This window comes from Truncatella angustata (assembly GCF_020726525.1).
Source record: "Truncatella angustata strain MPI-SDFR-AT-0073 chromosome Unknown BKA67scaffold_9, whole genome shotgun sequence".
NCBI classification, from domain to species: Eukaryota; Fungi; Ascomycota; class Sordariomycetes; order Amphisphaeriales; family Sporocadaceae; genus Truncatella; species Truncatella angustata.
In genome coordinates, this window is record NW_025763389.1 from 12,123 (window position 1) to 36,356 (window position 24,234).

Sequence of the window (24,234 nt, forward strand, 5' to 3'; positions counted from 1 at the left end):
CACGACACGAGGATGGTGATTGGCTGTTATACCACTATGGATCGTTGCGAAACTTTCATGCAAAAAAGAGCACAAAGACATTAACGTGTCTGGCCCTGACTTTGAGAAAATGGCGCGGATTAGTATCTTCCCGAGGCCGAGCCTGAGCCAATCATAGTTCGTGACATATCCAAAAGTCTTGAGAATTGTCTGCACCAAAGCATAGAATAGATTGCTCAGGATAAAATACGATAGGAAGCATCCGTATAGACAAAAAAACTCTAATTTTTGATCAAACCCTCGTTTGGGCTCTACCTGTAAGCTTAGACAACTCCGTGAGGCCCATTCTCAGTCTCTGTTTCATCGAGATTAATAATGCCACCACTACTAACTAATTCGCCGCCGCCTCCTCCTCCTACTAGCCCAGCAATAATTGGGCGTGGCTGGGGCTCTTTCATATCAAGCATGTCGATAGGTCGGGATGTTTTTTACTCTGATAGTCTCCTAGCAGTGTGAATGAACCTTCCCAGTTAGCTTTGGTACTTTACCGCGTCAAGTTACCATGAATTTATTCATATACGGCAGTGCGCTCTCTTAGATTCAGTGCGGAGTTCTTGTTCGACACCTTGAACAAGGGCAGTGACCTGTTCTTTGGTGAATTGCCTGTATCGAGTGAGAGGCGCCATACTCAATGCTTCCATGCCCCTGTATGTGATTGCTGCGGTTTGGAAGAATGTTCCGGCCTCCTTAAAACTTTTATCACGGGGCCACGGATGGCATGGGATTTCTTTAATGTTACACCTTATGTCAACGAATCCTGCTTCCTCGAGCCAGGACTTTGGTGATGATTTAAGGCTAATAGGCTGTCCAGCATCTTCGTAAGCCAAGTTGACGTCATTGAACTCTAGCCGGAATTTTGAATCCGATGGTAAACTGTTGTTATCACTCAAGGGTTCCCAATCAATTTCCACGTGCTCGATTACCCCTTCGCCGGGCTTTAAATATCTGCAAGGGGAGTTGTAATTGGGTTAGCATTTGTACAAACATCAGCTTTAGGCAGAAGCAGCGTACTAAAGAGCATTTTTGTATAAGCCACACCAGTCCCGGATACTTCCTGATAACATTCTAATGTGACTGAGATTAACAGAGTCTGACTCCATATCCCATTGGCGCTCTTCGATATTTTGGCGCTTGAACACGGTATTGGGTGGGATGCTTCGCTCAAATCAGCCTTTGGGTGTTTGCACATTCTAAGTCGATTTTGTTTACCTTTCCGGTTGCCAAAAGTTCAAGTCTAGCCCAATGACTTTGCCGTCTGGGTACTTGCTATGTCACTGTCAGCCCTTGATCATAAACACTCGATTTCCACTAAGTTCAATTTACGCAGCCATATCCAGTGCCCAAATTCCGGTGCCGCATCCCAAGTCGAGGATCAATGGTTTTCCTGTATGAAGTCGAGCTTCATATAGGCCGTACGTCGTATCTGGCTTACGCATGATGCAGAAAAGTTCATGCATCATGTCCATTCGATCCTTTTCCTCCTATGTACGGGTCAGTATTAAGAGGTGACCAGCTCTGGGCAAAGAGGAAGGAGTTTCTACTTCGTCTACGGGAAGCATGTTGCGCCCGGTGCAGAAATTTCCATAATACCGGCCGTTTTTCAAAAACCATGGCTTCCGTTCATGTGGTTAAAGGCTTTAATCCGGTAGAGCAGATGCCTTGCTAAGATAAAAATTCCAGTAGCTTAGCACATATCATCACGGCAAAGTTTTGGTGTAGATTTAGCTTACTAGAGTAGGCAGAGAATGTTGTCAGACATCATTCGTATATATGCCGGGAGTACAATGATTTGAGAAAGAAGGTCCAGTTTCAATAAAAGATCAAAGCGACATGAAACCAGAGCTTATAATGTTAATCTAACGTCAAATTTGTAAAAGGATTTGTTAGCTTATAAATAATCTTAGTAATGGAGGAAGAGACTACCACTGGCTAATACAATTTAAACTTAAAGAACACGTTGCATTAGCCTAAACAAGGATATTCAGCTCAGGATTCTTTAAAGTAAGTACATATAGTTTTGTTTTAACCAAGTAATAAGAGGAAGGAGTGAGACTACGACGTTACAACGTGTCGAGATCACCTAGCATGCAACGTCGTTTTACAAGAGAAGATGCAATTTCTTGGTAACACAGAGACCAACGAAAGAGTTACCTGATCGAGTCAAGCCATAAAAACCTTACATAATCAGCAAAATATAGCGGAGATGCTTGTACTAACGTACATATACTAGCCACGGAGTTTACTTAGCGCCTTTAACAATTCAATAGTGCTAGGAAGGGAGTAAGATATTGTCGACACGACTAGCTATGCCAGCTTCTAGCAAGTACTACAACCTCTGTGGTTCCTGCACCAGTCATGCTCTTAATATGAGCTACAAAAAGAATTCCAGCCAGTGAGGGCCTTGGTTTAACGAACTATTCTGTCCAAAGGCCCTATATTACTTTTTTATTCCTCCATCAACCACGTAACGTTAGAAATGCAGTTTGTGCCTCGTGAAGTAGCTAGGTCCGTTACCGTTAGGCTTAGCAGTCCATCAACGTGGTCCAGCCTCTATCTGTCACCGGAAGCATAAAGTGCGAGAGGTAGAGTTCGTAGTACATCAATCATAGCGAGATTGCAGTCGGAGATATCCGGTATGTAAGCTTTAATCTCGGTCAAGGATTCAGAACAGTCTCGTACAGTCTAAAGTCGTGTGGAAGACATCTAACGTTATATTACAGAACGGAAAGACAATCTCGGTGCTAACCCTAGTTAACCGCCCGTCTCCAGAACATCCTTGATCACTACATGTATTTACAATCTCCCTTATAAAACAAGGGTATAGCACCCTCAAATGAATTTATGGGTAACAGTTATTACGTAAAATCGGATAAGAAATCACGATTCGAAAACAACAAAAGCGGTAATAAGAACTTTAAGAACCACCGAGAAAATTAAGAAAGAGAATATACCCGGAACTACCCTACCCGGGAACGCCATTCTCAAAACGGATATTTAACCTCTTATTGAAATAAGAACTCCTTACCCTAGGGAACAGAGAATAATTCGAGAAAAATGCATAAAAACACTTGAATAATAAACTGTTTAAGGTTATATATATATTATATAACGTAATTAGGCGGAAGCACTTAATTCGAAGTAATAATCGGAGGTAAAGTAAAGAGAGTATAAGTAAATGTATCTTATAAGCTTGTTTAAGGAAAGCGTTTAGAGATATCGAGGATATCACTTTATATATACTAAGGAAAATACCTTAGAATAATCTAGAATAATCTTATTAATCCATTGGATTAATAATTACTTAGATTATAAATCGTAGTGGATTTATAATAACTGTAAAAGTAAATAGAACGTAAGAGAACTTTGGTGGCGAAACCATTATAAGGTAGTTTCGCCTAAGTGGGGAAAAGAGTATAAGTGTTGGAATATAGTTATCCGCGGTCTCGCACGACCATATAGTCTAGCTAGTTACCGGCGTACTGACGGCAAGCTACTACAGCCACACCGTGGCTGTCGGCAGCTTACAGCCGTATAGGCCAAACCCCTATCTGTAGATCGCATACGATAGGAAGAATCCCTTCTTCCTTTCGTATAATAGCGCTGAATAGATCTATTTGTCGCCCAAACTGTACGGAAAGAAGTGAATGGAGAAGCCATTCTACAAAAAGGAACATTTAGAGCTCTTACTAACTATATAACGGATAACTCTATGAGTTTTAACCGTATACTACCGGTAAAATATGCATTTAAACGCTAATTTCTCACTTAACAAGATGCCGTGTTAATATTCTTATTACAGTTTTTAACGTAAAACATTTACATTTATATTTTAACTCTTCTAATTAAAATATCTTTATAATTATAAGTTTAATCCGGAATTTAATAAGTCATTCAAAATCATAATAATTAGACTACTTATTTATTAAAATTATAACTTGTTATAATAACGGGAATATTAGTTTCCTAGTAAATCTATATACTTATCCTTTAAAAATTCGTATACCCTTAGTTAATCCTTAGCGCTAGTTTTCTATCACTAAATTTAGATCCGTAAAGGGTATACGGCGTAATATATACTTATAAGGGGAAGGGGGTCTCCTTATCCCGCTAAAGGCTAAAGGATACCCTAATAACTATATACACCCTTCCCGTGTTATCTCTTATAACCGTTCACTTTACGTAAGGACTTAAAAGACTAAGGCGGAATAGCTTAAAACCGATTAGCTGGCCGCTCTCTTTATAACAGCCTTAACTACGCCCTTTATAGTAGAAAGGCAGCCCTAAATGTATGTAGAGAAAAAGTGGTGCGGAACCACCCTCTCGACCAATGCTTTGTCTTGTTCCTTTCGTAATGACTGTCGGCCTTCGTCTTCGACTCAGAACTGTCTTCGTGCTTGTTCTTACGGGGTGATCGCAGCACCTACACTCGAGTCGAATAGTCATCCATTCCATCATGTATATAAGATGCAGTGGGTTTTGTGTACTATCGCTTCTAGTTCCATAGAAAGGCCCAGAATAGCATTAATTAGCGCTAGTCCAAAAATAGATTCAAGTCATTTTTGAGATTAGCATCCAACCACTGTACAGTACAGTACCAACGTTAATTGTCAGTGGACTTTTCAGCAATAACAAGTAATGCAATATACACCCAGGAATGTCACTGGTTGGATGATACTGGGCTATGGCTAATGTACAGTAGCCGTTGGTACTATGGATCAGGAGTAGGAGGAGGCATGGGTTCAGGCTGTGTCGCAGAAGTAGACGGAGTGTAACGACTATGGACACTAGCTGCTATAAGGCTCGCCGATTCTTGCCTGTGTAGAAAGCTGGCGTCTAATTAAATTGTTGGCAACGACAGAGGGAAGTGGTCGCCACACGGCAGCTTCCGTTTCCGTGCTACATCTTTGTTCTTCAGGAAACGGCCACTGAAAAGATGGAAAGGGATAGAATTGCTTTCCCTGAGAGGTACGAATGCGGGCGAATGGCGCTAAGATGCTGCTCGGATCCCTGTGTTCAGCTGCTTGGAAAGGATGCATGTAGCTGAAGAAATAGTACGGGTGGGGTTGAAAGCCACAGCCTCGTCTCGTAATACCTCATCACACCGATCATCGATCAAGGCTATTAACAAATTAATTGGCGCATACCATATATCTCATTTCCGGCACAGTACATATTGAATCGGTGATCTTGCCAATTTGTTCTAGTGGAAGCGTGTAACTCCTGCTTGATCACCCACCACACCGTAGTTAGAGTTTTCGCAATCCTAAGACTGGGCTGAGAAAAGACCAGGGCCTTTGCAGAAAGCTTCTTTTGTACATATAAAGCTAACCGAAACCCTCCGAACCTCTTTTCCCCCCATCCGTCGTTCGTTATACACGCCAATTGCTCCCAGTGCCTGCCTATTTTCATAAGGAAATGGAGAATGCTTCGTTAGTCGACAAACCATCAGAGGCGGAAGGTGTGAACAGAAAATCACATCATGCTAAGCGACAGACACTTGTCCGCCTGAAATTTTTAGCGACCACACTCTTTCTACTGGCATCTATCGTCCTCATTATAATGATGTTCATTGCATTGCCGGCCCGCATTTTCAGTGTAGCTGTACCTGATAGAATATGCACAGATAACATCAACAAGGTGGCCTCAATCTCATTCGCCGCTGCTTACAACGAAACAAACTTTGAAAATGATTCAACTACCGACCAATGGGCAACTGTGATGAGACTCATATTTCAAATGAATCCTTTGAGTATCACAATGGCTTGGGGTCCATTGACATTTCCGAATGCGAAAGCTATCGATACAGTGTGGAATTTGGTTGTCAGCCGTATGGGTCAAATCGTCTTCGGCATCGTGAGTTATAGAGTCATCATCACTTGGCTAATCGAAAGAATGAGATCGCAGAGCGTGCCATATCAATTGGTGAGAGAGACTGCCTCATCTAGAGGTTATTCTATCGTGGTACTTTGGCATCTTATCAACATGAAACGTGGCTTCAAGCTTTGGAAATAGCACAAAGTTCAATTGCTCAGCTTTGCACTTTGTATTTCTTTTGTTTTGATTTATCCCATATTGACAGATGCAATGACGGGCTACAAGGCAGAATCCACGATGTATTGGCGATCATCAAACGGCGATTTGTTGCCTTCAATAACTACTAATCGAACTGCCAGGTTTTATTTTAGTATCGACAACGGGCATCTGCTAGGTCTATCAGACCCGACGTACGTGTGGGCTACGGGCAATGGCCATAAGAGCGGTCTAATGCAACCAGGATCTCCACCGAGACTTACTACCTTTTAAATTCTAGCTTTGCGTACGGAAGTTAATCGATGTAGGTCATCTTAGCGCATACTAGAAATTGGCTAATCAAGGATTAAAGTATACCGCAACTGTACTCAATCTTGCAATGTCTTCCATTGGCCAGATGGCGCCAATGCCACTCTAAACGATGGCGAAGAACTGATTATTCGATATTATGAATCATTCGATGACATGACAGAACCTTGGGTCATTTTTGACGGAGAACCTATCACACTATACGACGCATACATGTACCGTTTGGTTTGTTCGGCACAGGGCTTATACTTGTGGGGGTTTTCATGGCATTTACTATTGCTGTGGTCCATATTGAATGTCCTTCCAGCATCTATTTTGTGGGTGACTTGGTACAGAATGAAGAGTTACACCGGAATCAGAAGATTTTATGGGTTTCATCGCGCTGTAATCGATCTGGCAGATATGACTAGGGACATTATTGGGGGGGGGGGGTATGAATCTTATGACGGAGAGCGAAATAAGAGATGCTCTTGACCGGGCAAGAGCGGGACTAATAACTTCTCAGAACGACGAGGTTATTGCGTCGGTTTGCCAATCCGATGTTAACAACACGCGTAGACGGCGTTAGAGACTATATTTGATGCCAAATGAGAAACGACATATAGCTGGATTTTGTCACGCATGTGGGCAAGGCTCCGAACAACCCAACGAGATCAACGAAGGAGAAAAGAGAGAGAACAGAACACCGGGATTGTCTCGGTGTTATTATAATCGAAAATGTAATTCCACCGGTTTCAAATCAGTATAAATGCGAAGCCCCAAGTTGTTGATACACGTGACTAAGATACCTCTGTTGAACTCGACAGCTATGCACTCCTTTGACCCATGTGCGAGATTGTAGCTCACGCATGCTCGCAAGCAATCTTGCAGAGTATATACCGCAACAGTAAAAAGATCGAGGCTTACACTACTGGGAGTGACGCGCTCGAAGTCGGTACCACAATGCTGGCTGAAAACATATGTTGTATCATTGAAAACAAGAGGCTCAGTCTTGCCGTCCCGGTTTTCACAATCTAGCGCTAACGTGACATCTGCTGTGGGAACATTGAATGGTGCAACCAATGTTCCAGATGCGGTTGGCACAGAGCTTGTTTGTGTGCCGGCTACAACTGTGATCGATGTTATAGTCACAACTTGATACTCGGTTTGGTGGCTATGGTTTAAAGTTACCAGTTTGATTTCCATTAACTGTAATCCATAAGAACGAGTATTGCTTACTGCAAAGCTTGAGTGCTCCCGACTGCACCACCCACTGAAGCGCCAATTACCACGAATGCAATAGTAACGGAAAACGCGACTGTAGACCAAGGAATACCGAACAGCTTTCTTCTTGGCCGAGGCGTGTTGACAAGTGCACCATCAGGATGACTCTGTAGCGGCTGCGACATTGGCATGACCTGAGGTGATTCATGTGGTACGACCTCTATATATCGATCATCTCGATGGTTTAGTTCTGGGAGTTCGCTGTCGATAGTTCTGAACGCCATTTGCACCCAAACATAACGTGATTGTTATTATGACCAAAACTCTGCGATCATAGCCTAGTCCGCAAACTGTGTACCACTACAAACGTCCTAGACTTTGAGGTTAATGTTGTACAGGAACAAGATTCCAACAACGGTGCACTGCTCGAAATTTTTGCCTTAGCCCCAATGTCTCAACCATTTTGGACATCTAATAGCTAGCTACGGGTACTGACACATATTTTCTCAGTTCAAAGCGCAGGCTGTGCCTATTGGATAGGGGAAATGTAGAAAGGTGGACGGCGATCTTTCAATAGAACCTGAGGCGAACAGTTTTGGCTCCGGTCATCCAACCAAATAATGCCACACGGTCATCGGGACTAGCCGCCCGAGGCGCCATTAGGGGGGCAGCCAGGGGCCACCCGGGGAAGGGGGGGGCATTGCAATCCTCGAAAATCCACTTTAGAAACATGCATATCTATTTTTAGGACAAATAGCTGCCACGCCTTCCAGGTAAAAGCGCGATATTTTGTGAGGCTTTCTTAAGGTTGATCGCCGACAATCGTATAGTTTCGTTATTTAATAGCCAAATCGTGTTAAACGAGGCAGCCTGTTTCGAACGAGTTGTGTGGAGATAGCGTGTAAACATGCATATATGGCCAGTCCGACGTCCTGCAATTTTTACTATCAACAAGCCTTACCGGTATCTACACCAAGGACCACTATAACGCTACACATTGTTTGTGGCTTCGCGAATTTCGACACGAGATGATAGCAAGTGGCTTGCTCCCATTGACAGTGCGCCTTTGGACTCTATAGATGCTTTTGGTCGAACTGTTCGTTTTTGGGTGAGGAAAACGGGAGACTCGCAATTGGTGAATGTTATCAAGCATTATACTGATTCAGCATCTGCTCAATGATGCAGAAAATGAAAGTAGAGATTTTAGGCCGGCAACACTGAATGATACCTCAGGCTGGTGTGATGTCTGCCCATTGGATATTTGAGAGATACTGATTACTGTATCTGCATAATCTGTAATAGTGGTGGCTTTTGGATCTGCATGGAATGCTGTGAGTTCGGTGTGCAGTATGCGCCATGAGTGGGAGTTTGGGAAGAGAGAAGAGGAAACATCTTGAAGCCGGCTTGTGTTTTTCTTACCTCTTTAACTCGATCAATAGTATATTACAATTGGTAATGCACATACCCCCTGTGCTATCATTTTGAACTTGGCGCAATAAGCTTGGTATTTCCTCATTAAATTCGAACTGACAATTTACGGAATGGATTCGACCATGCTAGGAACACATATACCTTGTATAAGGATGCATACAAGGTAAGGTCTGGCAAAAAAACAAGCTAGCAAAGGTTTTTACCATAGCGCCTGTTTTTGGTATTGATGCGTAATCCAGCTAAAATAATTACTCTTATTTAGCATAACAAACACGTAGCTATCAGCCTCGATTATGGACAACTAGAATGTGTATCAAAGTAAGTACAGTAGGTGTATGCCTTAGCCAAAATTCTGCCTTCGCATGCAGGTCAAATCTCTACTTCACACCGAAAGTGGCCGCATCCAGGGGTCTGTTTGGCCGTTCATAAGGGCCTGGAAGCTTTGGCATGATTAGCGCTGATTGGCCATGGGGTAGCATAGAGAGGTGTGTCATGGATCCGTGCTGGGTCGTCATTGGCCACGCCCATTCGGCCAATTGTGCTAATGTTTTGCCCCGCGATTAAGCCCTTTGTCATTGAGAATTTCTTACGCATTCGAGAATAGCCTAACGTGTCTCAGCATCATCCACAAATCCGTATTTACCTTTGTCGTAGGATTGCGTTGGAGTCCTCCGTCTCCTAGGTGCGATGCTTGGAGCGTTTTCGATCGACGTTAAGAGTGGAGGCGGTGTTAACGCTTCCCTTCAAGAGCCACGTAACGCTGGAAAGCATCTTGTTTTCAGCTAACAATTGCACGGTCCCATGCGGAAAGTGGTTACGCTAGAGAAAGGTACAGCTCAAAATAGGTTGTTCAAAAGCAAGATGCTGGTACCATGGGGCTGCATTAGGAGCAAAGTTTTGTTGCCTACTGCGCTGCCTCTAGTGAGCCTTGTGCGACTGAACAACAATTGCATGATTGATTGATTGATTGATTGTATTTAACGTGGGGACCGTCCCTTACTAGGGCAAACCACGCCTCCCAGAGCCATACATCGCAGGGTTTTGGAGGTATCAGTATCTACATACATTCCAGCCTGCGCACGTGCCAGTCCACGCTATTGCAGGACCTGAGTGAGAACACTCACTCAGTCCGTCAATTCAAACGGCCCTTCATCTCGGGCATGTCCTTGTGAAAAAGTTACTCCTCTCTACAAAACGCGCCCACTGCGCACTCTTCTCCCCCAAATATTGTGTATAAGCCGCCCTTGGCGTGTGCCTCGGGAGCAGTCGGTGTCCTTGCAATTTCCTACAGAAGAAAATATGCTCTGGTGTCTTTCTCTCTCCGCAACTGCAGTGGTTATTGGAGTCCGTATGCCCGAATCGTTCATGATATGCTGCAAAGTCGCCGTGGCCAGATCTTGCCGCCAGGAGCCTGTGCAGCGTAGCCCTTTTGAATGAGACGAGGTTCTTTGACACCGCCGCATATGAATGCACATCTTCATATCTGGCTTCGTCTTGCGCCGCCCACCAGCGGGCAAAATCGTCTTTTCTCTTTCCTTTGAGATGTCGCCGTACCCATGCAACCGTAGGCAGACTGTCTATCCTCGTCTCGAGCATTGCGCCTTCCTTGGCAAGTTTATCAGCAGCTTCGTTTCCTTCGATGTCTTGATGTCCCGGGATCCACTTGACCGTCACCCCAGGACTGTGCCCTGATGCAAGCTCCTGGAAACGTAGAAAGATGGCTTGCGACGATTCCGGTGGTGATCCATTTAGCCCGTCCACCACGGATGTGTTGTCCAGACAGACAAACAGTCGTTTATTCGGCCCGATCGTCCTCGCCGCTGCGAGTCCCTGCAACGCTCCGTGCACTTCGGCGTCGAAGACCTCTGCCCGGTGCAGCCTGCCTCGGTTTCGGTACACTTCTTCGGTGGTACCGCCTTTCCTAATGGTAAACCCCCAGCCTGTGCGCTTGTGTCCCTTTTCCTGTAACTGCGAGCCGTCCGAGTACACGATCAGCTCTTCTTCCTCATTTCTCTCCCGGAGCCATTCTTTGAGCAGCTCAGCTTCTCCATCCTTGCCTCCCCGATGTGGTGGTTTCTTGAAAGATGGCCGGACCAATTCTGGCCTCGGAAATATGGGGACTAGCTGATGGCATCTCTGGAGTCTTGTGGGGTCCTTTCGCGCTTGTAGTGGCAGCCGCCGCACTAGTGGATGCTCTTTGTCGACCCGCCCAAGCCGGAAACCGTGGCGTCGGCGGATGGACTCTGCCAGTATCTCAGCCGGCGGCATCTGCGACTCGAAATGCAGAATATGGCTTGGGTGCGTTCTCCACACAGGCAGAATGGCTCTCATTGCCGTTCGTAGAACGGACTGCATCTGCTGGAGCTGTTTCTTGACACGGCATGACGAAGTCGTGTTATCCTGCCTCGTCCTTTCCCGTCCTGGGTACCAGACCTCAAGGCCGTGCGTGAGGACCGGGATCACACAGGACGTGACGGCTTTCCTTGTCGACGCTACCGGAAGACCTCTGACGGTGTTGCATAGACTGCGGATGTGGTTCGCCACTCGGCTTGCCTTGCCCGTCCAGTGCTTGACATGGTCTCTGAAAGTCAGTTTCCTGTCGAGGAATACTCCAAGCCAGCGCATCGAAGGCTCTGCCCTCTTTCGGGCGGTGCCATGGGTGACGATAGGATTGTTGGTGTCTCTTTTCCTGGAAAAGTGCATAATCTCGGTCTTGGCAGGGTCAAATTCCACGCCATTGTCTTGTCCCCAGTCGATGAGCTCTCTCAGTTGTTCTGTCGCCTCGACGGCCGTTTCTTGGAGTGTCGTCCCGACGTTGAGGATCCCAATGTCGTCTGCATATCCAAATCGCCGCCGTCTTGTACCCAGTTTTCCGCAGATGGGTTCCGTGTAGAGCATGTACAGTATGGGAGACGTTGGTGAGCCTTGTGGCAGACCGCAGTGGAGCGGTTCGACCTCGGTCAGGGTATCCTCAAACCGCACCCTGGCAGAACGCTCTGTCATAAACGACTCTGTCCATCTGATCAGAAAGTGGGGCCAACCCTGCTCCCTCATCCGCACAACCAGTCGACCCACGAGGGCTGCATCGAAGGCACCTTTGACGTCCGCTGTTACTAGTGTGGCAACTAAGCCTTGGTCGAGAGCTTGTTCAATATCATGGACGAGTGCTGCTACTAGATCGGTCGCTGCACGCTTCGGCAAGGCCCCGAAGTGTTGTGGTGCCAAGATGCCGCGTTCAATCACTGTCCATGCTAGCCTTTTGCCGACTAGTCTTTCAAGCCCCTTCCCAAGACATGATAGGAGAGAGATGGGCCGATAGGTCCTGGGGTCAGAGTAGTCCTTCTTCCCTGGCTTGGGGATCATGACCACCTCGGCTACCTTGAATGGCTTCGGGTGGTACCCGACCATCAAGCACCTTTGAAAGAGGTCCGTTACATGCTTCCCAATGATAGGCCAGCATGCCTTGAGTATCTTCACGGTAAGACCATCCACCCCAGGCGAGGTGCTGCTAACCCCGACCGTGCATGCCTCGGCCTCCTCTAGCGATACGTGCTTTTCGAAGGGGATGGGTGTCCGCTGTCGCACTGGAACTGACCAAGGATTGGGAATGTCGTTTTCCCCGTTGTTTCGCTCTAGCGTGGCCCTTCGCAGTGCGTTCGCCTTGTCTAGCTGTGTCTCAAAGATTCTGTTACCGGTTATGATCGGGGGCGCGCTCAGACCTGCTGTCATCTTGTGCCAGGATATGATTTTGAACAGATCACTCGGGCTTTTGGCTCCGTCAATCACACCCCGCCAATACTCCCTCTTAGCCTTCCTCACAACCTGGCGGAAAACTTTCCTTGCGGTTTTCTTGTCCCCTTGACTCGTATTACTTTTTGCTGCGTTTCTGTATTCTTCAACCGCGGTTCTGCATTCATCATTCCACCAAACCGTAGATCGGAATCGTGACGTCCTCCGACCAGCTATTTTGATGCAGCTAGAGATAATCTCACCCAGGGTCTGAGCGTAGCCGTCTAGCTCCTCCCCAGTATAACCTAGCGATGGAAGTTCGTGCAGCCTGTCATGGACCATTTCCACCAGCTCAGGTATGTTGTCAACTGGTACGGTCCATCTACATGGCCTTGTCACCCGTTCCAGATCCCTAGAAATTGGTACCACGACCCGGAGTGTTTCATGGTCCGACGTCGAGTGGAGTGCCTCGCTGACTGCCGCCTCTGCCATTGGAATGTCGGAGAACACCAGGTCCAATACATGGCCATCGTCGTGCGTCGGCACATCGGGCTCGGAGATCAAGTCTAGGCCATGTGCAGACATGATGTTACCCAGCATCTCCCCTCCATGGTAGTTATGGTTACCCGATTCCCAAGAGGCGTCGCCGGCATTAAAGTCGCCCGCAACGACACATCCAGACGGTGGAATCCACTCTTCCAAAATCCTGTCGACTTGCTGCGGGTCTGTGGTTGACCTGTATACGCTAACAAAAGTAATACCTCGCACCTTGACCCACGTCACGTCCCTGGTCTGGTAAGGCCGGAGCTGTTGGGCTTGAAGGTGCTTCCTCACATAGACCAGCGACCTCGGCCGCGTTGTATCACTGTCCCAGTTATCTACCGGGGAAAACACGTTGTAGTTGGGATGCGCCTTGACCATCATTCTCCTGCCTGGTGGGACGCCGATCCACGGCTCCTGCATCAGAATAATGTCCGCCCTCTCTCCTTCGTAGTCGGCCAGGTTAAGAGCTAGTTCAGTCGGATCAATGCTCCTCTGCCCCCCTGCCGCATTCACGCAGTGCACAACAAGGTGTCCGCGTCGTGTCTGTGTCTGATTCCTAGTTGCATTTACGGGCATACGATAATCGTCTCCTCATTGTTGTCCTGTTGGCTCTCGTGAGCCGTGCCTGTTTCATCTTCGACTTGCATCGCATCAGCGCTCTGCCTGTCATCCCTGGCTTCGGTCCTGCCGCTTCCTGGAGCGACAGTACTCTCTTTTGCAGAGCTAAATGCCTGAGACCTCGCACGGTCGCCTGCCTGCCTTATCTCGCGTAATTGCTCCGCGCCTGGTCTGCGAATAATTCCTTTCACCACTTTCGGCCGTGCCGGGCACTTCTCAAAAGTGGCAGCATGCGGGCCGTGACAGTTGACGCATTTGGGGATTGGCTTGCTACAGTTGCCTTCGTGCACTGGTTTGGCACAGGTTCCGCAAATTATCTTTCCACAACGGTAATTTCTGCCATGAAAGGAGAAGCAATCTCCACACTGGGGAACTCGGGGTTCCCGGCGTAGACGGTACGACGTCATGGAGTGTGCAAAGAGCCTGAATGGCCGATTGATTTCCCCCGTAAAGGAGACGAGCCAGTCTGTCTCTGCGTCACCATCAGATGTATGCTTAGACAAGACACACCTCACAGGCCTTACGCCTGTCTGAAGTTCTGCCTCGTTGGCAACAGCCGTTTCGTCGATCTCGACTGTAAGCCCCTCCGCTGTCATGACTTTTCGTGGACAGCCCCGCAGCTTGTAGTGGTGCCACACGACATGTTCTTCAATTTTCTGTGCTTTGAGAATGTCGATAATCTCGCTCTGGAGGGCCAGGAGTTTTGCCTGGGTTGGCTTGTCCCGTGGGTGCAGCGTAAAGCCGGAAGCGCACCGGGTCACCTCGCGGAGTTCCAGATAGTCGAGTCCGAGTCTTCGCACGAGGGTGGACTTGACGCCATATGGTTCGAGTCGGGAGTTATCCATGCGCACAAATATGCGGTTGTCTTCTTGCTCCTTGCGGCGTGGCCGGTCCGTACGGTCCATGCGGTCCATGCCTCTTTCATCAGCTGCTGTATTTCGCTGAGCTCTGTGCGATGGAGCCGAAGTGTTCTTCGAGGCAGCTACTTGGGCGTAGGATGGTTTGACATGTTCTCCTGTCGGCGCTGCAGCATTGGCCTTCCGCCGTGCCGACCTATGTTCTGTAAGCCAATCATCGAGGCGGTTAGCGAAGAAGGAGCAGAACTCCATTGCATCGAGGTAAAGGTCGGTGCCTGCTTTTTGGAGGACTTGATCAATTGCATGCGCACAGTCCTGAAACAGCTTTATCTTTTCTTGCTGGATGCGCAGGTCGCGTTCAAGAACTGCAGCGACCTGATTCTGACAGTTGCCAGGGCTCGTTCTGCGCTCATCATCGTCGGCAGTGTATCTTCTGTCGTTGACTTCAACGGTGATGTCTTCAATCCGTGGTCGCTTAGCTCCGATGATGCTGTTGATCTTGCCAGTACCGCCTCTGGTGTTGAGGGGGGAGGATGGTGTGTAGTCGGTTTCAGTAACCTGTGACGGGCTGCTAGCAATGTCGCTAAGTAGGACTTGGCGGAGCCTGCTCGGGGTAGTGGGGCCGCATGGCTTCCTTGGGGTGCGAGGGAGAGAGGCTCCATCGCTTATAGTCCCCGGGCTGGAAGCGGGTGTGCCAGGCGGCTGGTCTATAGGGGTTGTCATTCAGGTCAAAAAGAATTTTTCGAATGCCAAGAGATATTAAGGGTGTACTCCAGTGGTGCCACTAAACTAGCGTAGTTGCCTTGTCACGCCCTAACAGCGGGGCGCCAAGAAAAATAGTTGTAAAAGTTCGTTGATAGATGAACAACAATTGCATAATAGCAAAACTACGTATGTCAGTAAGGTTTTCTAATATTATTTCACTACGCCAAATAAATACTGGGGCAGCCTTACTTTTATAGCCTTACTACAAGCTTGACATCTCTTGACCGAGGAAAGAACTTTTATTTACAAGAAATTCGAGTTAATCGATACACCTCGACATATTTACGCTTCGCAGCCTCATGAGCCACACACTACTCATCTGACTTGCCGGCGTCAGCGACAATATTACATATGACAATGTGGTTGCTTAAGGGCGGTATTGGCCACTACCGAAGCCTTTCCACGAAAGCTTAGCAGCGAGCCTCGTAGTTTTAGAGTAAAGATATGTAAACAGGTTACTCTACACAACTCTTCGCTCTATTGTAATTGACGAAAGACTTGCTCGACAACGAAAGCGTCTGGCGAGCATGTCTGCCCCGCGGTCGCGATACTAATATCGCCGACGATATTATCTGAAGATAAGTGATAAAAGGCTGTTATGTACTTTGGCATCACCAATGATTTCTATTTTCCATGATTGTAAGGTAGAGGGCGCAATGGTATGGTGACCGTAGTTTCATGGATGGTACAGAAAGTCTTCGGTGAACGACGCGGAGCGGACAGCCTACCTACCCTAAGAACCAATATGCCTAATCCTCTTTGGGCCTTTTCTGTAGAAAATTTCGGCTCACGCCCCTAACTACTATCAGCCTTTGAACCAAGGTCCAACGGTCTCTAGGCGTCCTGGATCGATATTTTGGAGTATGCTATTACCTTCGAAATAATGGGTACATTTACGCAGATCGATAGTCTTTTCTTGCTCACTTTAAGTCAATTGGGGTCCAGTAATCGAGAATGATAAAAGATGGACATCTTCCATCAATTAAACTTCCATTTATTCTTAGCAGCGTCGATTTACGTGTTCCAAGCCATCGTTAATTCTTGCTGCATTGGCCGAGTCTGTAAACCGACATAACTTCGAATCCATAGCTTTTATCATATTCATCATGTTCTTAGCAAACGGATTTCATATCCAAGCGCCCCTTCTTCCGGAACTCCGGTACGCATCAGTTCGGACTTTTACAACTTGGTGCAAAGTACTCTGTTATCACTTATACACGATTTGGCTTTTCATCTGCAACGATGTATATAATCTGCCTACTGTTGGGGTTCTCTTTGCAATCTTAAATGGGACAGTGGCCCAGGAGCTCTACGGTCACCATCCTTTACCATTTAGAAAAACTTTCCACGCAGTCCCAATCATGATCTTATGGTCCTGGGGTCATCTCTTAGTCTTCAATCTACATAATCAGTTACGGAGCCGCGCAGAAGATGCCATCAACAAGCCATGGAGACCGATACCGAGAGGCAGAATCAGTGAACAACAGACTGTAGAGCTCTTGTACTTCCTCTATCCTCTTATGGTCTGCATGTCCGCATGTGTGGGCGGCTTAAGAGTATCCGTACTAGAGCTCGCTGCGTGCTTGTGGTACAATGAGTTCAAGGGCAGCGCTGACCCACTCCTGAAGAATCTTTTGAACGGAATTGGGATCACATGTTTCATGGCCGGCCCTCTCGAACTGCTTCTACAGGATCCGGCAACAAGCAACAATGGCAGACTTGGTCAATGGATTATCATACTTGCAGGTGCTATAGTCATGACAGTTCATGTTCAAGACTTTCGAGACATGCCTGGTGATGGAGCTGCTGGGCGAGTAACCCTTCCTATTGCAATGGGTGATACCAATGCCAGAATCCTTGCAGCTGTATCAGCTGCTTGCTTCACATATATTTCGTGTTGGCTTTGGGAGGCTAGAATGGTGGATTGTAGTGCTGCACTAGTTACAACAATGATGTTAGACATATCACTCTTTTTACATCGATCTCAGCGGTCAGACGACTTTTTGTGGAAGAAATTATGGTTCGTTTGGATACTGAGTTTGTTTCTGATGCCGGTTCTAAAAGTACACATCTGAGATTTCATTGTTCAGGTGGTGGTATGGTCAATAACTACAAAGAGAATAATCCAATCGCGAACAATACCTTCACAAAGAATACTGCTGTAGATCACCCACAGCAGGTATACACAAGGAGTCTTCGCCTACTTCAGCAGATAGAACTTACATGCGTCCTAATGTATTATTTTTCACCCACTCATTGATAATTCAACACTGTCATTCCTCCACAAGTACATCTATAAAGAGCTTATTAAATTAAAAGCCTAGTTACAGCCCGACGTCTAAATAGCCGTTCTCAGGAGAGATGAACTCCACGTCCTTTCCCAGACGCTAGGAATATACTTCACATTTCTGGAAACTTTCGCTCCATCTTCAAGGCTCATGTTAAGCACTGGACGGGTAGGGCAAGCAAAGTGGCGAACCACATCCGAAGGCTATGCAACACTGTAAGAGGTCTTCCGGTAGGGTCAACAAGCAAGGCCGCCACACCCTGTGTGATTTCGATTCTTACGCACGGCCTTGAGATCTGGTACATAGTGCTAGAGAAGGTCCCCAAGGTTCTACAACCTTACAGCCTCGGCTGGATATGAGCCGTCGCAGATATCCTGACATAGCGACAAGACGAACGGAAGTGTGTCAATGTGATATGACCGGAAGGAGAGGCGGTGCTTTGGACCTGTCCATCTCCAGCCCGGTAGGTGATCCATCTCTATTAGACTAATTATGACAGTTTCTACAGTTGATATAGAGGACTGTTCTAGTGAAGATCTGGTGTGATGCACTGAAAGGAAGAGCCTAAATCTACTAGAGCATAGGATAGTGAATACGGTGCTCGCCTAAGCATAGGATCGTAAGTGTAACGCTCTAAGCGTGAAATGATAGTATAGGTACTGTCAAGTAGTATATAGAAGTCTAAGAGTATAAAAGAGAATATCGGTGTACAGAAAGTGGGCATATACTTTTACCGGCTTAGTCACGTGATCACCACTTCCCAAGTTCGGTGATCCACGAGCTCGTCGCCTTAGTGTACGGAGTGCTCTCCGTACACTGTGGACATCTATAGTCATCCATATTGCCACACTTTAAGTTTAACCTTAAATAAAGCAACTAATTAAACTAAGACTGTTATCTTTCATCCCTTTAATTATAAGCCTCGCGACGAACTCGTTGATTTACTCGTGGACTAATTACTAAGAAATAAATGGAAAGGATAAACTTAGTGAATAAAATAATATTAATTAACGATAACGAGCCATTCTCGTTGTCTTCCGAATACACTGTTATAAAAACTAACAACTTAACTATGCCAAAAGTGAAAAGCATGCCCTAAGAGACCATCTACAAGTTCCATCCCTTAGACCTTATAGTGATCAGGCCGTGAGCAACTCCGACGAAGGTCGTAAGACCCACTTAGCCCCCTTGCTATAATAGTACAGCCAACACTCACTACTTCAGTATATAGCGCAATGCTTACTTATAGGGACAAGACAGTGGTCCTGGTTTAATAACATCTTCACACCCACGACCAGCCATAATAGTGGCCAAATGGGTTACTGTGCGGTATCCTTGCTGGCTTGTAGATGCAAGTATCCGAGGCAGTACTAGTTGATGTTAAAGGTTCGTCCGAGCATACAGGTTCTTTCGCGGTTGAGGAGCAGGCTTTGCACAAGCCATCACTATCGCAATGACATGGTTTATAGTTCTCATTCGGGTAGTCATCGCTCTCGACTTTGAATCCAGATTCATGGCCCCCAACAGGATGTGTCAGCGGCACTGAGGTGTCGTAGACTGTGAAGGGTTCTTCATAGTAGCATATGAACCGACTGGATGGAATTTGCCCCGTTGCGATACTAACTCTATAATCTCTCAAGAGCCATTGATCCACTGCCTTCGTTCGTTGCGTACCTGGAGCCGGTTCCTGTGCGCTTGAGTCCGCCTTAGTTGCCGCTCTTGTGGACAGGCGTGAAATTGTATCTAGTACATTAGATCCACGGTCTGCCAAGACCCTCAGACGATGACCCAGAGATTGGGGAAGCTTTACTTTCTCAATGTGTGATCGACGTTTGATTTCCGATGGTATATGGTATGGGTCTGCACCGTCTTTCATGACTTGAGATTCGCCTTGAAGTAAACCCTCCGCTAATGGATGCTGTAGTGGGGCATCTTGAAGATCAGACACGCAGATGATGGGTTCTTCACCTTCAGACATACTTGCTTCACCCTCATTGTCACACTCCTGAATATCATTCCCAGCTGGCGGTATTTTCCAAGCTCGCAAGGCTAACCAGACAGCGTGGCACCATCCTTTGAGTTCAGGCGAATCTTTATCAATGTAAGCTATTTCGGACGGCTGAGAGGGCATCTCGTAATGTGGTGGAGCCTCAGGTGATGGTGGCGATAGTGAATCCTCGTGTAATATCTCAGGTTGATTCTGAGAAATGACCCCGATACGATTGATTCCAGTCACCAACGATAGAGAAGACAAGTCTTCGAAGCTGGAAAAAGATATTTGGCTTCGTAAGGAGGCTTCAGAAGACTCCTCTGACTGGCTGCACACTGAGCTCCAGCTATTTTGAGATAATTGAGTTGTTGTATATCCGTCTGACTGTAGTGACAAATGTGAACTAGAACTCTCGCTCGTTTCGTCAACTAGAACTTCAGGATCCATTGAGACCTCTAACAGGTCAATTTGCGTTTTCTTTTCAGGTGTGGGTTGTGTTGAAAAACCTGTGTCTCTTCTTTCGGAAGCATCTCTACTGTTTGCCTGGTGGCCGGCTGCAACCTCAAGTGCGGGACCGATGCAGGGATTTTGAACATCTTTATTGCTCGCCCCTGCTGCAGACTCTATCGGAGTCATCGACAACCTGTCATAAGATTCGGGTCCCGTAATCGTAGGTGGTTGTCCTGCAAGTTCTATCGGCGTTGTCGACATTCTGATATAGGGGCAGCACTCTAGAATCGTAGCTGGTTTCTGTGCCGACTCGATATGCGTAACTTCATGAAAGCTTGGGTCTGTTTGAATCTCCTTGATATCCTCTGTAGTGCAAATATTATCTCGCTTCATTTTCTCATTTGACGCAGGTGTGTCGGCGTCTGGGATCTCAATAACCTCAATGAGTATTGCTGAGTCCCCTGGGAGCTTGAGTTCATGATCGATGGCGGTGTCTTCCGAACAGTCCACCAGAGAGGGTTTCTTGTAGTTGGAAACTCTGAGATGCTTGACGGGGTCCTTGTCGCTCACAACGTTGGGCTCTCGTTTGTCTGGGTCGAATAGCACAGTCATGGCCATCTGGTCCGTCTCGTTCATTGTGGCTTGGAAGAGGGTCGGGCTGTCATCCTTGACTCTATCGTGACCAAATAACTCTTCTGTACTCCAATCCTTGGATGCTCTTGAGTCCCATGTCCACGTCGAGGGCTCTGGATGTGGTACAAAAGACGGACTAGTAAATCTTCAGCCGTCTGTGAACCTTCCTATAAAGCTAATACATACCTGGGTGGTGTTTCTGGATCGTCGGATGGCTGCCTAGGGAGCCATGGGTGACCTCTCGCATGCTCAACGGTAAGACGGTCTTTTGGGTGAGGCTCCATCAGCTTGAAAATGAAATCTTGAGCCAACGTTGAAATGTTCGACCTTTCTAGTTCGGCTTTAGGGAACCTTTGACGCCTATAGAAGTATTTGAACAGCTCAGACTCATCCGGGAAAGCAATCGTATTGGTCAAAGCTGTGAAAACCAAAGAGCCGAGGGACCACATGTCGACAGCGAAAGTGTACTCACCGTGAAACATGCTCCTGTATACTTCCGGTGCAGCGAAGCCAGGAGTACCTCGGTTAAGAGTGTTGAAAGCAGTGATGCCTTCTGGCCTACGTTTGCTGATACCAAAGTCAGCGATTTTAACGAACCAGTCAGGGCCTCGCTCTACGACCAGTATATTCTTATGTATTGTCAGCCTTGGTTATCATGGAATGCTTGAGGGCAGTGATCATACCTCTGGTTTGAGGTCTCGATGAGCAAAGCCGTTACCATGCATGTAGGACAAACCTTCAAGAATCTGTGAGGTGATCTCGGCGACTTCCACTTCGGGCAGTGGTGGGAACAAGTAATCATGGAAGCTGCCATGTTCTAGGTATTCCATGGCAATGAAAAGAGTATCATGCCTCTCGAACCAGCCGAATGACTGCACAAAGCAGTGCGAGTACTGTATTGCTCATCAGCCGTAGCTCACAGAACGTATTGGAATATCTGCGGGCGCATTTACTTTCTTGTGAGAGAATTTGGCAACTGCCTCTAGCTCCCGCGCATATTCTCGCCTGTCATGCATCTTTATCTCCTTCACAGCTCGCCGTCGTCGAAAGTCGTCACTTATGCATCTCTCTAGATAGACGGTGCCGTATGTACCGCGTCCGATCCGATCTTGTCGCTGCCATAGTTCTTCCCTCCGGATACGTCGCTCTCTGGCTGATGAGCCGGAATCGTAAAAGACGTGTGTGAACTCATCTCCACGGAATTCAGTTTCGATCCTCGAGTCGCGGACAAGGTCAGATAGCTGACCGAAATCGGACATCGCGGTCAGGGCAGACGGAAACGGAGGGAGTTGGCATCAAAGCGGCACCGTTGCCGATAATTTGCTGGCTTGCCTCTGGAAATCAAATGTGGTTTCTTCAACCAGAATCGGCCAGGAAGTGAAGCAATGGATCAAGTTCAGCCTAATCAACTACGAGTATTCCAAGTGAATTGCACCTCGGCCCTGTGAAAGTGCGGGGGTTGTGTTGGGTGACGAATCATACGCCGTACAGCCTCACAACGAAATATGCATGAATGCCTAAGGTAATGGTCAGATCATCTGGCAGGACTACCAACTATCAGGGCAAGATAGTGCAGTACACTCTCACCTCTTGTCTTCCATATCTCTCGCATAACATAGCGCGATCTATAGGATGTCCGCGGAATTGGTGTTTGCAGTTGTTGGTGGCGCAGATCTCTGTCTCAAGTAGGCGAAAACACTTTTGAACTCAAACATATTTGCTGACTCTACTAGATACGGCAATATTCTCATACAGGCGTACCAGGATCTCAAGAATGCTGATGAAATTGTTTTGAGTAGGGTAGTCTGGCTCGAGGCATTCTGGAGCCGGACCGTAAGTCAGATTGAGTTCGTCAAACGCGTGGCTCAAACGATGGCGCCTGAGCATTGCAGGATTCACATTGAAGTGTTTGAAATCCTCAGAGCAAGACTTACGAATGCGAAATCTCGACTTAAATCACTGATCGAACCCTCACACCAAGGAAACCCTGTGAAGAAGTGGCGAGTACCATTTCTGAGATCATCTCTCGATGACATGCGTGAACAGCTCGAGATGTGGCAACGTCTGTTCGATCCCACATGGTACTTGATCCTAAGGATTGAGAATGAGGTGATAGATAAAGAGTTCTCCAGGAGTCTATCCACAGCTGCGAACACTATCAACACAACTCTTGTACACATAATGTCTAATCAAGCGACGGAGGCGGCAGGGAGCCTGAAATCGATTCAGGGCTTGCGCAATATGCTGAAAAGTGACGCCGGTAGCAGATCCCCTCTGTTTCTACCAGGAAATGGCCTTGACTGGACGAAAGCGGAGACCGTCGCGTATTCGACAACAACGATGGTTCCAAAGATTGGCTCCTCTAGGAAGTACGCTATTGATTCTATCGACTGTCTCTCAAGTGTAGAACTGGCCCAACTCCGAGCTGATACAGAACGACTAGCGCACAAATTGCAGCACGTTGATCCTGATGTTTTTGGCCTCTTGAAGTGTTATGGTCTAGTCAAGAGAAAAAGCCCGCTGACCCGCCAAATCTCGTCAATTGATATGGTATTCACTCTACCTCCACAATCTGGAACACCAATCAGCCTTAGGCAACAGTTATTGCAACCGCAAGTCTTCAGTCTAACACGAGTCCTAGAGCTAGCTCGACAGATCACGAGTGCAGTAAGCTTTGTTCATACCTGTGATTTTGTTCACAAGAACATACGGCCTGAGACAATTCTTTCGTTTGCCTTCAATGGTGCGAACGACGCCAATGCTTCAAGGGTTACGTACTTGCTGGGCTTTGACACATTCCGCAGCGTCAACTTCCATACAATGCGGACTGGGGACAATTTTTGGGAGCGAAATCTGTATCGCCACCCATCGCGCCAAGGTTTAAATGCGCATGACAAGTATACTATGCAACATGACGTGTACAGTATTGGTGTTTGCCTTCTGGAAATTGGCCTATGGTCAAGTTTCGTGGATTATGGAGATGGCACCGAAACGCCCGTCGGAAATACTACGCCATCTAAGGCTTTAGGTTTGAAAACTGAGGATTTCGAACCTAGAGCAATAGGATGGACGGTATCATACGGCCATATAAAGGATCACTTGGTTGACTTGGCCCGGTCTAGCCTGCCCAGGAGAATGGGTGATAAGTTTACTTCTTTGGTCATCACCTGTTTGACATGCTTGGATCATGACAGCGAAGACTTCAAGGATCAAGAGGAAATGCATGACGAGGATGGCGTCCTACTTGGTCTAAAGTTCATCGAAAAAGTAGTGTTCCGCATCAGCGAAGTCTCATTTTAATCCTTTATTCACGAAAAAATATCCCACATACGGGTGATGCCTAAAATTT

At 46.9% G+C, this 24,234-nt stretch overlaps 7 protein-coding genes across 7 annotated transcripts; 3 read left to right on the forward strand and 4 right to left on the reverse strand.

Annotated features, from left to right (window-relative positions):
• Positions 1-551: 551 nt before the first annotated feature.
• Positions 552-1,505, reverse strand: BKA67DRAFT_683739 (S-adenosyl-L-methionine-dependent methyltransferase; the record flags this gene model as incomplete). Its single annotated transcript, XM_046108976.1, has 4 exons — positions 552-984; positions 1,102-1,194; positions 1,249-1,305; positions 1,363-1,505. 4 exons carry the CDS (start codon positions 1,503-1,505, stop codon positions 552-554), a joined length of 726 nt encoding a protein of 241 aa, XP_045953037.1.
• Positions 1,506-5,406: 3,901 nt separating this feature from the next.
• On the forward strand, positions 5,407-6,116 carry BKA67DRAFT_579890 (uncharacterized protein). The gene has a single exon (XM_046103803.1). The coding sequence runs from the start codon at positions 5,455-5,457 to the stop codon at positions 6,049-6,051; it is 597 nt and encodes a 198-aa protein (XP_045953038.1). The 5' UTR covers positions 5,407-5,454; the 3' UTR covers positions 6,052-6,116.
• A 682-nt stretch (positions 6,117-6,798) lies between these two features.
• On the reverse strand, positions 6,799-8,177 carry BKA67DRAFT_579892 (uncharacterized protein). Its single transcript, XM_046103804.1, has 3 exons — positions 8,078-8,177; positions 7,597-8,003; positions 6,799-7,531 (listed from the first exon to the last, which is right to left on the reverse strand). The coding sequence occupies exons 2-3, from the start codon at positions 7,863-7,865 to the stop codon at positions 7,084-7,086; spliced, it is 717 nt and encodes a 238-aa protein (XP_045953039.1). The 5' UTR covers positions 7,866-8,003; positions 8,078-8,177; the 3' UTR covers positions 6,799-7,083.
• An 8,708-nt stretch (positions 8,178-16,885) lies between these two features.
• Positions 16,886-17,599, forward strand: BKA67DRAFT_540039 (UbiA prenyltransferase family; the record flags this gene model as incomplete). Its single annotated transcript, XM_046100724.1, has 1 exon — positions 16,886-17,599. One exon carries the CDS (start codon positions 16,886-16,888, stop codon positions 17,597-17,599), a length of 714 nt encoding a protein of 237 aa, XP_045953040.1.
• Positions 17,600-19,002: 1,403 nt separating this feature from the next.
• Positions 19,003-21,052, reverse strand: BKA67DRAFT_410344 (uncharacterized protein). Its single transcript, XM_046096745.1, has 2 exons — positions 19,781-21,052; positions 19,003-19,720 (listed from the first exon to the last, which is right to left on the reverse strand). Exons 1-2 carry the CDS (start codon positions 20,886-20,888, stop codon positions 19,095-19,097), a joined length of 1,734 nt encoding a protein of 577 aa, XP_045953041.1. The 5' UTR covers positions 20,889-21,052; the 3' UTR covers positions 19,003-19,094.
• Positions 21,053-22,144, reverse strand: BKA67DRAFT_525306 (kinase-like domain-containing protein; the record flags this gene model as incomplete). Its single annotated transcript, XM_046098650.1, has 3 exons — positions 21,053-21,514; positions 21,569-21,778; positions 21,839-22,144. 3 exons carry the CDS (start codon positions 22,142-22,144, stop codon positions 21,053-21,055), a joined length of 978 nt encoding a protein of 325 aa, XP_045953042.1.
• Positions 22,145-22,517: 373 nt separating this feature from the next.
• On the forward strand, positions 22,518-24,185 carry BKA67DRAFT_525453 (uncharacterized protein; the record flags this gene model as incomplete). The annotated part of the gene is made up of 3 exons (XM_046098667.1): positions 22,518-22,570; positions 22,619-23,068; positions 23,153-24,185. 3 exons carry the CDS (start codon positions 22,518-22,520, stop codon positions 24,183-24,185), a joined length of 1,536 nt encoding a protein of 511 aa, XP_045953043.1.
• Between the last annotated feature and the right edge of the window lie 49 nt (positions 24,186-24,234).

What these genes read in the sequence shown, in the direction of transcription:
- BKA67DRAFT_579890 (XM_046103803.1), top strand. Translation starts at nt 5,455, where the DNA reads ATGGAGAATGCTTCGTTAGTCGACAAACCATCAGAGGCGGAAGGTGTG.
- BKA67DRAFT_579892 (XM_046103804.1), bottom strand. Translation starts at nt 7,865, where the DNA reads ATGGCGTTCAGAACTATCGACAGCGAACTCCCAGAACTAAACCATCGA. An exon ending in GGGAGCACTCAAGCTTTGCA is followed by an intron (nt 7,532 to 7,596) that starts GTAAGCAATACT and finishes TTTAAACCATAG; the next exon opens with CCACCAAACCGAGTATCAAG.
- BKA67DRAFT_410344 (XM_046096745.1), bottom strand. Translation starts at nt 20,888, where the DNA reads ATGAACGAGACGGACCAGATGGCCATGACTGTGCTATTCGACCCAGAC. An exon ending in TGAAGCAAGTATGTCTGAAG is followed by an intron (nt 19,721 to 19,780) that starts GTGAAGAACCCA and finishes AGCATCCATTAG; the next exon opens with CGGAGGGTTTACTTCAAGGC.